Genomic DNA, 13326 nt, shown 5'->3' with positions numbered 1-13326 from the left:
TATACATCTATGAGTATGGAAGAAAATATGGAAGGATACATACTGGTTTAGTAATGTGCAGGGCTGGCATGGAAAGATAGAGGTTGGAGAATCACTATAAAAAAATCCAGCAATCATATTTATGTATTCTTATGTGTAAAAATGTACATATAAAATGAATTAAGTTTAGAAAAGATACAGTAATCGCTTCTTGACCTTTTGGCTAAGATCTAGTGTAGAAAAGATACAGTAAAAAAAACTAAATATGATCGCTGCTTATTAAAAAAAATAAGGAAATAATAAAAATTATCTCGATGGTAAAATTAAGGGTGTTGTTTATTTTCTTCTTTATATGTCTCTGTATTTTCTATAATGAGAATTATTACTTTCATAATAATGAAATAAAACTAATAAATGTTACTTTAAAAATATTACACTGAAAAACTGCCTCATTTGAGGAAATCAAGGGAGGAGAATGGGGTTAAATACCCCTTCTGCTTAGGAGCGGTCCAAGTACAAGAGATATAAAATCAGGATCCATTACCTCTCATCCAGCAGAAAGTTACGCATGTAAGGCAAGAGACTAAGTGGCTATTCCAAGAAGCTATTTGAAGCAGCCAGTAGGGTATATTTCCCCCTATCTAACATTTTAATGACTTAAGTAAATCAAGAAAGCCATTTACACTGCTCTCAATTACCCAAAGATCTGCTGGGCTCTTTACTTCCTGTCCCTTCCTTCTGGCCTGTGGCCATTTCACTGCTCAGGAACAGCTCCAAAATGGGATCCAGGGAAGGAGGAAAGAGATGAAATTAATTTGATTGATTTAGCTTCTCATTAGCAACTCCAATAAAAGGTTTGATAAGTGAGATGGTCACAACTCACAGCTAAAATGAGGGTTCCAGGGCTCTTGAGAATTTCATTTAAGCAAACTTGCCTTTAGATAAACATAATTTACCTGAAATATACGTTAATGGATTTGATGCTTGTTATTTTTAAGAAAGCCAGGACTTGTAATAAAGGTGATAGTTTTCTCACTTTAATTTTAAGGGGCGGGCGGCGGGGGGGAAGACACAAAATCACAAGAACGAAGGTCTTTGAAATGAAGAGCCATATCTTTGGTGTAGCAGCAGGACCACAATGCAAAGATTCTTCATATCAGGGAAGGCATCTGAGCCCCCGCATACTCTCAAAAGTAACTTTTGGAAGGCAGCAACCTTCTAAGGAAGCATGCCTTGGCCATAGACCACCACCACAAGGAATAGATAAAAAGGACTTGTCAGAGCTTGACAAAAGCCAAATTTCCACATAGAACATTTCCCTGTTTACCTGGTCCCTCATAGACTTTTGTCCCTTGGGATGCCCAGAGACAAAGCAGTGCAGGCCCAAGGTGTTCACAGTAATACATTCATCATCTTAGGTTATCAAACAGACAGAACAATCTGAATAGCAATGGCAACAATGAAAAACAATTTTCCCTTACCTGAAGACGACAGTAGCTCCTGGACAGGGAGGGCAGGCCAGGAGAAAGATCTGCAATGGAAAAAGAATTAAGTTTGGTTATCAATAGAAATGCTGAATGCAGTGAGACAATGTTACTTTAATGATAATAATAATAATAACAACAACAACAATAACCAAACTTTAACACAGAAAATGTAATATAAAAAATTATAAAGGCAAGCAAGTGGTTTTCCAAACATGTTTGTGTTTGCACATGCATCTATGTGTGTGTATGTCTGAGTGTGAGTGTGTGTATGTCTGAGTGTGAGTGTGTGTATGTCTGAGTGTGAGTGTGAGTGTGTGTGTGTGTGTGTGTGTGTGTGTGTGTGTATGTGACAGAAGTGAGAGAGACATAGATGAGAAGTGAGGGATCAAGAGTTTTTTGCGGGGTAGGAAATAGAGAAAGCTTTTTTTAGGCCCTTTCAGCCTCTGGAATGCTTCCTCTTAACCTCTAGAACAAGATTCAGTTTTTTAACACTTCAACTTCAATATAATACAATTAGCCAGTTTGAGAAACTGTCAAACTAAGACAACTACAAATAGATTCTGAGCTTAGAACAAGTACATAAATGCCATCTGGTTTGCCTTCTATGGGGAAGGTGGGTTAATCAATACCCAGGTCTACCAGATTTAGCAAATACAAATACATGATGCCCAGTTAAATGTGAATTTCAGATAAACACTGAATAATGTTTTAGTATAAGTATGTTCCAGGCAATATTTAGGATATACTTATATTAAAATATTGGTCAATGTTTATCTGAAATTCACATTTAATTGGGCATCCTGTATTTTATCTGGCAACTCTATCAATATTGCCACCCTCAGGATCTATACCTCCTTTTGATTTTGAAGTGGAGCAGAATTTGCCTCCCCAAAAATCTCTTTGGCATTAGGATTATATCAAGCTGATTATTTTTAAGAAACAGCAGACACAGGAAAAGCTCTGAAAACTGAGTAGACAGTTAATTCTTTTATAAGAGACATTTCCATTAGCAAGGGAAATTTCCATTTGTAAGGGTGTCTTCCCCTGTGTACCAGATAGAGGATAACTAAGTCCCTACAAACTCTCTTCCAAGGAGAAAGTAAGGACTTAAATCTGCATAACGACCTTACTCTTGTTTACTGTGCTTTTCCTGGTCACCTCCCATAACTCCCTCCCCCACCCCCACATCTTCTTTTATCTTTAACTGGATTTTTATCTTTAAGGTGATGGCCTGGACAGTTTCAGGGAGTTACTCAGTTTTCTTGGAGTAACTAGAGGTATACATGTTATTAAACTTCCTTTTGTTTTTTTTTTTCCTGTTAATGTGTGTTTTATAACAGGGATATCTCAGCCAAGAACCTGGGAGAGTAGAGGGAAAATTATTTTTCCTCCTCCAGAATGGATTGGTTCATTGCTAGGCATGACTATGTAGTTTTACTCTTCTATTCTCCTCTCAGGTCAAACCAAACAAAAATAACCTGGTCCTAAGAGATAAATCAGTTCCATGCTACTTCATTTGACCTAGGCCTGGGTTACAGCCTTCAAAACTGTGGCAATTTGACTTTCACCTTAGTACTGGTTTTCCAGAGGGATAAAGAAACCCCTATACATCACTTAGTAAACACGCAAATTCCTGGGCTCCTCCATTAAGGATGCTGATTTCTTAATCTGCACATTTAACAAACATCCGGGGTGTTCAACCACTCCTGGCAGCCAGATATGCTGAATGTCTGACCTTGGCTTGGAGTCAGAGACATTCAGCAGAACTAAGGACTGATAAAAAAAAAATGAAACTCATGTTGGTGGAGGTCCTTCACCTACAGTGATTTAATGATGTGGTTTATAAAATCATAAATATGTGTCCTTATCTTGTGAGCATTTATTAATATAGATTATACACTTTATAGATGCGTTTGGCTATGTCACATGTATATTCTTTAGCATTTGGTTATTCGATTCTCTCAAAGTCTACATTTAGAAGGGTAGGATACTATCAAGAAAAACACTATAAGAAAAGATATCCACTTGAATCCCTGCCAAGAGGAAGAGAAAGATGAATGGAAAAGAGGAAGGATCTTGAAAGGAACACAGACAGGAGCCCATCACCTACACAATAACTCATTAGAGAACCTCTCCAAGAAAAGAGCTATCGAGAATGCGCCTTTCCCCCTGTGGATCAATTTGATTAAAAGTGCAAAACCAATGACAATTACAGGTCCACAATCCTTTACCAGCAATGACCAAATCTAAAAAGCACTGAAAGTCTGGGTTTTTTCAAAGCTGATTTGGTAACAAAACATGATTTGAACTGAGCTGAGGCAAGTAACCCACTCTGCCTATTACACTTATGGTGAAGATTCATACATTTTCCATAAAAATAATTTACTTTGATTATAAAATAATGTATTATTTTACATGTACTGCCCCAAAATCCACTGGTAGTACATGTGAAACAGTAAAACATGCACTGTATTACCTTCCTAAAATCCAAAAAAAAAATTCTGAAATACATACGAACTTAATGGTTTGTGATCCTTATTGTTCATTTGGAATTCCAATCATCCAAGTATGAACTTATCCCCATTCCCCACTCGACCACTGAGGAACAGTCCAAGAAAGAAAGAAACAAAGCTGGTATTCCTTACCACTGACCCAACAGTAGAGTTACTCGCCTGAGGCAAGGGACCAAGTTAGAGGCTGCACATAGCTACCACCTGGCATCTGGCCCATCACAGGCTACACTCAGAAGCTACAGTATATGGAGAATAGAAAGGGGCCTCCAGCCACCTTTGGAAAGGTCCTCAGTACTTTTGGAGTCTCCTAATAGCCATGCCAGCAGCCTCCCTGAGCTTCTGGAATACCTAAGATATTTCCAACATGCTAAGCAGAGAAGAAAAGTACACCACTGGGTCCGACAGTTAATTCTTTTCTATACTCACAGCCAAGAGGAGATGAACAGATTCTTGGGGGCAGATTTCCCCATAACTGCTCCATTTGGCTGGCTCTGATCTATTACAGCCCTATGACAGAAGCCCAGAAACCTACTAAAGGAAGCGAGTCTCCAGTTCCAACCCAGTAGGATGTCATATTATCTTCAATTCAATCACGGCTCTAACTTCTTTTGAGGCAGCTAACCTACTTTTAACTCTGAGTTTTCCAACAGATAGTTTCATGTGGCCTCATCATTTCAACTAGCGTTTTGGCCTTTCTCACCTTCCCGATCTATTCCCCAAACCAGGATGGAATGATCTTTAAGTCATATAGAGAGAGACATATCAAATCGGCAAATTTGGAAAAGAACCCCATATTCATCATATTCCATTTTCAGTGAACTCATCAGGACAAGGAAAAATTTTGAGATGTCCTAAATTAAATTACAGCAGGCCGCAGGGTGGAAGGAAGAGACAAAAGATGTTAATCAGTTAACGAAACCTAAAAAAGACTGCTTACGTTCCTAAATGTAGGTTGAAACTTTGAATTAACTTCTAGGTAACTACATTCTACAATTATCTAGAGAGAATAGCTATTTAAATAGCTGTCCACCACATGCCACCGCATTTTCCTTACACATGAACTTTCCAGACTGTTGCCCGCAACCCATCAAAAAGAGCACACACTTCTTCCTAGTGATTAACATACCTATCCCAGAACTAGCCACACTCTATCTGTTCCTTTATCTATAGCCAATGTAAATTCTTTCAAAACAACTTAGATCTTCCTTTCTCAAATTCGAAGTATAAAGGAACCTGTGAACTCAAGGATGACAGACATATTTGTCTTTTCCACCTAGCCCTGATGCTGATTATTTAGATTGCATGCCCCAGGACTCATTCCTTTCCTTGGCTAGCTTATGGCTCAATAAACCTTTTTTTTTTTTTCAGAAAAAATTTTGGCCTGGAAGGCTTTTCTTTAACAAATGGCCTCCTTTAGCAACTTCAAAGATTTATAACATTCTGGGGAGGGGGGGTGGCGTAGATGATAGAGGTTCTATTCATCCCTCTGGTGACCAAATAAATGTTGTAACAGAAACAAGGAGCAAATAGCAAGGAAAATTGCCTGGGGTCTAGATGAACAAGCCTTACAAATAGGGAGAGAACTAAGAAATCACCCTGCAATGACAGAATGTAGGACGGGGCAGAATGTAAGATGGGGCAAGGATGCGAAGCTGCCCAGTCCCGAGCGGCTGAGTGGGACAAAGGCCATGGCGGCAGTAGCTGCAGACACCTCTTAAAGGAGCTGTGACCCAAACAGACTTTTGTGGTGGCGGAACTGCTTGCTCTGAGCACCAGCAACGGGTCAGCTGTGCAGGAGGCACCAGGGACTTACAAGGGAACAATGAGTTGTCATAGTGAGGGCTGAGGCAAGACTTATTCTATACAGAAGTGCTGGCGGTATCCATTGTTCCTCTGTTGAGTCCTCCCCTATCCCAGTGCGCTGACTCAGCACCACCATGAGTGAGATGTCATCAAACTGGATAACAGGTCACTCCGCCCAAAGGGTTCCCTGAAACTCTGCCTCCCCCAACTTGCAGCCCCACCCAAGCCACATCCAGATGTGTCCTCAGTGACTTGGTGCTCCTTGCTGAGCCGCGCTCAGACTTACACTGGTGGCAGCTGCTCTTGGTTTCTGGTGTGGTTTCTTGAGGTAATTATGAGCACAGCATTGGTGGATTGCTTGCTGAATCATAACAGGTGGTCCCAGAGGGGCACAGTCTGGAGCTAAATTTGGCCTGCAGCTGAACCCCTCTCAGGACTGTGCTGCCGGACACCTATTACACAAAGTTGCACTAAGAAGACCGGGAGACTTAAGAGCTTTGCTTAATACATAGAAACAGACATAGAAAGGCAGCCAAAATGGAAAGACAAAAAAGCAGAAACTATGTGAGAGAACAGAACAGAGATCCAGAAATAACGGAGTCAAGCAATCTAACAGATGCAGAGTTCAAAACACTGGTTATAAAGATGCTCGATGAATTTAGGGGAAGTGTAGATGAATTCAGTGAGAACTTTAATAAAGAGATAAACATAAAAATGGAAATGGAAAGGGAACCAGTAAGAAATGAAGAACCCATTATCTGAGATGAGAAGTACATTAAATGGAATAAACAAAGTGAATAAAGAAGAGGATCAAATGACCTATATAGAAGATGAGAAAGCCAAGGACACTCAACCAGAATAGCAAGAAAAAAGAAGCCAAGAATATAATAATAATTTAAGGAGCCTATGGGACATTATTAAATGTAAAAATATCCGTGTCATAGGCGTATGAAAAACAAGACGTTGAAGAACTATTTGAAGAAATAATGATGGAAAACTTCCCTCACCTGGTGAAGGAAATAGACATAAAACCCCGGGAAGCTCAGAGTCCCAAAAACCAGGAATCCAAAGGTGCCCACCCCAAGACACATCATAATTAAAATGCCAAAGGTTAAATACGAGGAGAGAATCTTAAAAGCAGCAAGAGAAAAGCAGTTAGTTATCTACAAGGGAGCACCCATAAGACTGGCAGCTGATTTCTCAAAAGAAACTATGCAGGACAGAAGAGCTTAGCACAAAATATTTGACGTGGTGGAAACCCAGGAGCTACAGCCAAGAATACTTTAACCAGCAAAGCTATCATTTAGTCAAAGGACAGATAAAGAGCTTCCCAGACAAAAAGAAGCTAAAGGAATTTATCATCGCCAAGTCAGTATTACAGGAAATGTTAGGATTTGTTTAAGAAAAAAAAAAGTATCAAAATCATGAATAAAGAATGGTAATAACTACATTCCTATCAACAAGTACTTCAAATAAAAAAGAAGTGTGTTGACCAAAAGACAAGAGTGCTGAATGGATCAGAAAACAAGGCCCCTACATATGCTGGCTACAAGAGACTCACTTCAGATTAAAAGACACACAGAGACTAAAAGGAAGGGGATGGAAAAAAGATATTCCCTTGATGGACCTAGAGGGTATTGCACTGAATGAAATGGGTCAAATAGATAAAGGCAAATATTTCATGATTTCACGTACATGTGGAATCTAAAGAAAAGAATAAACAATAACAATAACAGCAGCAGAAATAAACTCATAGATACATAAAATATTTAGAGGGATAGTAGATGAGAGGGGAGTTAGGGGGGACAGAAAAAAGTCAAAGGGATTAAGAGGTACAAATGGATACTTGCAGAATAGATATGGATAGGCAGAGTGTAGCATGGGGAAGATGGTTAATAAGTTGTAATAAATATGTAAGGAGGAAGAAGGGTACTATATTTAGTGGAGTGATCACTTTGCAAGTTATGTGGATCTCTGATCATTATGGTATACAACTGAAACTGGTATATTACTGTATGCCAACTATAATTGAAAAAAAAACTCATTGAATTTTTTAAATTATTTTTTTATGGTGACATTGGTTAATGGAATCCAGTAAGTTTCAGCTGTACACTTTAACAGTAAGGCATATATATACTTACACTGTGTGTTTGCCTCCCATAGTTAGATTTCTTTTTATAATCACATATTTGATCACCTTTATTCCATCTATCACCCCCTTCCCCCTCTATCCTCCTCTCTGTTAACCGCTAGTCTATTGTCCATATCCATGAGTCTATGTTTGTTTGTCCTGTTCATTTGTTGCTTTTAGGTTTAATCTCACATATAAGTGATATCATGTGGTTTTCAACGTCTTCTGTCTGGCTTATTTCGCTTAGTATGATTATCTTCGAGGTCCATCCATGTTGTCACAAATGGCAGTATTTCATCTCTTCTTTTGTCTGAGTAATATTCCATTGTATATATGTACCACAGCTGCTTTAGCCAATCATCTATCGTAGGACACTTCAGTTGCTTCCATGTCCTGGCCATTGCGAATAATACTGATATGAACATCGGTGTGCAAATATCTTTTTGGATATGAGTTTTCGAGTCTTTGGTGTAAATACCCAGTAGAGGGACGGCTGGATCATATGGTAGATCAATGCTTAGTTTTTTGAGGAACCTCCATACTGTTTTCCATAGAGACTGTACCAATTTGTAGTCCCATCAGCAGTATATGAGGGTTCCTTTTTCTCCGCATCCTAGCCAACATTTGTTATTACTTGTCTTGTTGATTATAGCTATTCTAACCGGTGTGAGATGGTATCTCATTGTGGAAAAACTCATTGAATTGTACAATGTAAATACAAGCAACTAATTGTCTATTATATTTCGGTAAAGATGGGAAAAAACAAACAATAAGATTTATAACATTGAACCTCTCTGCTCTGTCATGCAGGAGCCACATACATAATCATGATTAACCAAAGGAGCCATGTGAAAATAACATTTTAATTCAGAGGCCCAAAGGCCCCCAGCCTTGGCATTAATATCCCTGCCTTCTTTCTTGGTTGTTTGCCAACCACCTCCAAACTTTAGTAGTATGTGTTTTAGACTAGCAGACAGAAAGCTAAATTTCCCTTCATCTGCAAAAAGAGTGGGAAGAGAAGACACTTGGAAGTGCAAACAAGGGTGGCAGGAAAATAAAAATACAACTGAGCATATACCAGCACCCACTTGAGTCTTTATATTCATGCCAAAATTGCCCAGCTCAGCATCTGAACAAAAGCACATGGGCAAGTAGTATAGAGAGGAATGTGACAAAGCTCTTCTATTTTCTCAGCACCTGGGAGGAAAGCAGGGCCTTGTTATTAAATCCCATTTTACAAATGAAGAAATCCAGGGGAAAAGGTTCTGATAAGCTTTATGACAAGAACACAGGTCCTCTAACTTCCAGATCGACATACTTTCCAACTCATAACTGACCCATTCCAGGCCTCATGGGGCTACTCTTCTTTAGACTCTAGCCCTACCCTTTGACCCCACAGCACACAGTCACCCCAATGACCCCACGCCTGTACCACCACACAGTCTACAAGATCTACTCTCTACAAGGCTCCTCTTAGCTCACACCTGCCTCAACCCCAGGTCTGTTGGGTGCTTGCAATTCCTGCATCCTTACAAAACTGAGGTCTTTCTTGGCCGTTTTTTCCAGGAAAAACCCAAAGATTCCATTCAAAATCACATTCTCTGAGCGTCCCCAGGAAAGCTCCAAGGTTCTCCTGCCCAGAAACATGTATATTCAGCTCTTTCCTAAGCACTTAATAAGAGAAAAATTCTGAGATGTCCTGAATTAAATTAAAATGGGCTGGTAGGTGGGAGAAAGAGACAAAGGTAGTTAACCAGTTAACAGCTATGAGCTGAAACTAACAAAAGACTCCTCAGATTCCTCAATGTAGGTTTAAACTTTGAATCAACTTCCAGATTGCCATCTAAAAAGAAAATACTTGACCACCAGATGACACCAGATGCCACTGCATATGGCTTATGCAAGAACTTTTTGGATTGTTGCCACGACGAATCAAGAAGTAGTAAATATTCTTCTTGACAGACCATTCGTCTATCCTAAAACTGCCCTCACTTCACCTTCTCCACTCAACTTTACAGCCAATGTAAATTCTTTCAAAACAATTTACATGTCTTTCTTCCCCAGATTCATTGCATAAAAGAGCCCTTTTAGCTCTAGGAAAGCATACATGTTGGACATGCTCATCTTCTCCATTTAGCCCCATTGCTGGTAGTTTATACTGTATGGTCCAGGGCCTGGTCCTTTTTCTGGCTAGCATATGGCTCAATAAACCCTTTGTTTCATAAAAGCTTTCAGACACGAAAATTTTGTTTAACACACCCAATCCAGGCACCAGCAGCTATACCAGTTAATCCTCTACCTCTGAACCACTGTGGTTCCAGGTTCCCATCTTTCCTCTGCAGCCTCTCAGCCAAGCCATCACTTGTACCTCCTCCCTGTTACTGTTCCTGTGCCACAGTCATATCGACCCCAAGTTCACTGGCATCATTGTCCAGCCATCCATTAAATTCTACGATATTAACGATAAACCACAATTTTCATAATGCCTAAAGATCATTTTTGTTCAGAGGAGGAAGTGTCAGTACTATGGGAAATGTAATTGGAAAGGGGGGCCAGTTACCACAGACCATTCTAAATGAGGGACTAGCCAGGTTATGCAGTGAAGGGGGATGGGAAACTAAATGAAAGGGAAACAGAGTGAGAAAAGGACAGGCGAGTGTTTTTTGTCCTGGCACACATCTTCCCAGGCCCAGCCCTCTGGCTCCAGTTCTCCTGGCTCCATCTCCTATGATGGCACACAGCTATTTGGGGATTCCTAAGGACTAGTGTTTAAAATCATTTCTCAGTGTGGACCCCAAGAAGAAAGATTCATTTGATGTGAATTCCAAGAATGGATTTATCTACTGATAGACTCCCCATGGTAAACAAAGGGCCCACATTTTATAAATAATAAGAGCCTAGTGGCCATTTGCTGACAGGCTCCTCATGTACTCTGTATGTCAGGAAGAACCCTAAACTGAACTCTGGGCTACCTGCACTATGCCTGCTTGTTTACGCTATCAGACCTGCAAAATTTGGATACCTCATTTACATAAAACAGACCTAACTGGGAACCTGGGCAGGATCTTTCAATATAAAAGGTGGCCTCCCCTTTGTCTTGATGGAACACAATTTAAGTTGCTACCTGAATCTGTGTCTCCCGGGTTTCAGGTCTTTTTGCTCAAATAAATGCTTTTTATACCTTATTACATTCTAAAATTAATTTGGGGTTGCACCACCATAGGAAAGACCTATCCCTTAGGTTTCTCAAAGCCTGTTCTAGCCTTGATGTATTCACTATGTTCATACTCTCAGGCCCTCATACTCTTCCTGGAACCACTGCAATAATATCTTCACTGAGCTCCAGCCTCCAGCCACATTGCTGCAAAAGGGATCTATCTAAAATGCAGCCCTGATCTGCCATTTAAAATCCCTTAATGGCTTACCAGTATCTACAGAAAAAAACTCAAGCCCCTTGTGTGGTAGTGGGAGGCCAAGCTGTTTCCTATAACGGTTGAAGGTCGTTCACTTCCCTTCCCATAATAGGTAAGGGATTTTTCAACGTCACAACTGATGTGGCACAGACCACCGGCCCTGGTCGGTCACTCCCCTTACGGCCCGCCAACCAATTAAAATACACTCTCCTTATATAGAAAGAACACGAGGAAGTATAAGATGTGTATAAAAGGGAAAGCCTACTGCCAATGGAGCTCAGCCTTTGAATGTGAATGGCACCAATAAACACCACTTCCTGCTTATTGCCTCCATGTCCCGTCTCTGTCTGTGTATCCTGCAACACCTGAAGAGGAGTAGAATTTGCTACCCCAAAATATGTCTCTTTGGGATACTGATTATCTTAGGCTAATTAATTTCAAGAAACAGCAGACATGGGAGAAGCTCTGAAAACTGAGAAGAAGTTTTCAAAGTTACCCTTTGAAAAAGGACATTTATGTTTACAAGGTAAATTTCCATTTGTGGGAGTATTTCTCTCACTGTACTAGGAAGAGGAGAATGACTAAATCTCTAAAAAATCATTGATAGAGAAGGAAAATGCTCAAATTTGCTTAACAGCCTTACCCTTGTTCACCTTGCTTTTCCTGGTAACCCTCCCTAACTGCCCTCCGCACACCTTCCACCACACATGCACCAAACACCTTTTGTCTTTCCCTGGAGATGGTATTTAAGGTGGTGTCTTGGGCCATGATTGGAAGTTACTCAGTTTCCCTGGGTCACTCCTATGTATATAGGAGGTATATATATTATCAAATGTCTATTTGTTCTTCTCCTGTTAATCTATGTTTTATTACAGGGGGGTCTCAGCTAAAAACCTAGAAGGGTAAGGATAAAATTAGAGTCCCTCCCCTACACCCCCCCCCCACGCACACCTATTTGCTTTAATTTGTATAATTATTTTCTAAAATGTTTTTTGGCCAGCTGTATTTCTTCTTTTGGGATGTGACCATCTGTGGTCTTTGCCTATTTTTCAACTGGTATATTCTTTTTCTTATTGAATTGTAAGAGGTATATATGTTTTAATGACATTTTGTACAGATTAATTGACATTTATTGCAAATATTTTCCCCAGGTTGTTATTGTCGTAGCTCTGCTTATGGTATTTTTGATGTATAGAAGCTTTTTATCTTTATGTAATCAGATGCCTGCCATTTCCTTCATGGCTTCTGTTTTTGATGTCATGCTTTGAAAGTCTTTTACAACCTTAAGATTATAAAAAGAGTCATCTATTGTTTTCCTAATACTTTTATAATTTTATTTTTAAAATTTCAATCTCCAATATCAAGAAATTGTACCATTTTTAATCCTACTTACTCTTTCAGAATGGCCTTCTCACCTTTCCTTTTCTAACTCCTATTTATCCTTCAAATACTAAATTAAGCATCATTTTCTCCAGGGAGCCTTTGGTTAAATGCCCATCCTTTGTCCTACCATTCTGCTTATCTCTTGCTGAGAAATTACCATTTTTGTCAGTATAAGTTTACAAAGAGAGTCTTTCCTCAAGAATTTAGACAAAAGGGAAAATAAGAGTACCTACTAAGAGATGAGCTTTAAAATCAACATACAAGGGATTAAAAAGGTTGTAAGGTCATCTTAAAGCCACAATGGTTCCCAGACTTGAAAGACCAGATTGTAACCTCCTTGAATTATACCTAAAGAAAGGAGTTGGTCAAACCATTGAGGTATACAGTATGGAGAGTCACAAAGCATATTTGGCAGTGTCCACACCCAAGCACTATCCAGGGGCCTGTGGAGGAAAAAGGGGTTCTATAGAAAATAACCGCACAGGGTGATCTGATCATATACTAACTGGGCAGGTCATGGTGGGTAGCCATGCCCCAGGCATACTACTTCTTTAGTAAAAGGTTTATCTTTGCCTTAAGCAATTCCTGTCCATTGTTTCTGAGCATCTAGGTTAGCA

At 39.7% G+C, this 13326-nt stretch overlaps 1 protein-coding gene across 7 annotated transcripts in view; it reads right to left on the bottom strand.

The window, feature by feature from the left end:
* TMEM164 (transmembrane protein 164) overlaps window positions 1-13326 on the bottom strand; it is a 187979-nt gene that overhangs the window by 119117 nt on the left and 55536 nt on the right. For all 7 annotated transcript variants that reach the window (XM_023520004.1, XM_011374331.2, XM_011374335.2 and 4 more), the window contains one exon: window positions 1461-1510. Coding sequence is in view for 5 of the 7 variants with exons in the window: in XM_011374331.2 (XP_011372633.1) it covers window positions 1461-1510 (50 nt within the window). In the remaining 2 variants the exon portion in view is untranslated. The remainder of the gene's footprint in view (window positions 1-1460; window positions 1511-13326) is intronic.

Source organism: Pteropus vampyrus, unplaced genomic scaffold (genome assembly GCF_000151845.1).
Source record: "Pteropus vampyrus isolate Shadow unplaced genomic scaffold, Pvam_2.0 Scaffold244, whole genome shotgun sequence".
Taxonomy (NCBI): Eukaryota; Metazoa; Chordata; class Mammalia; order Chiroptera; family Pteropodidae; genus Pteropus; species Pteropus vampyrus.
This window is presented reverse-complemented; position numbering and strand designations above follow the sequence as displayed.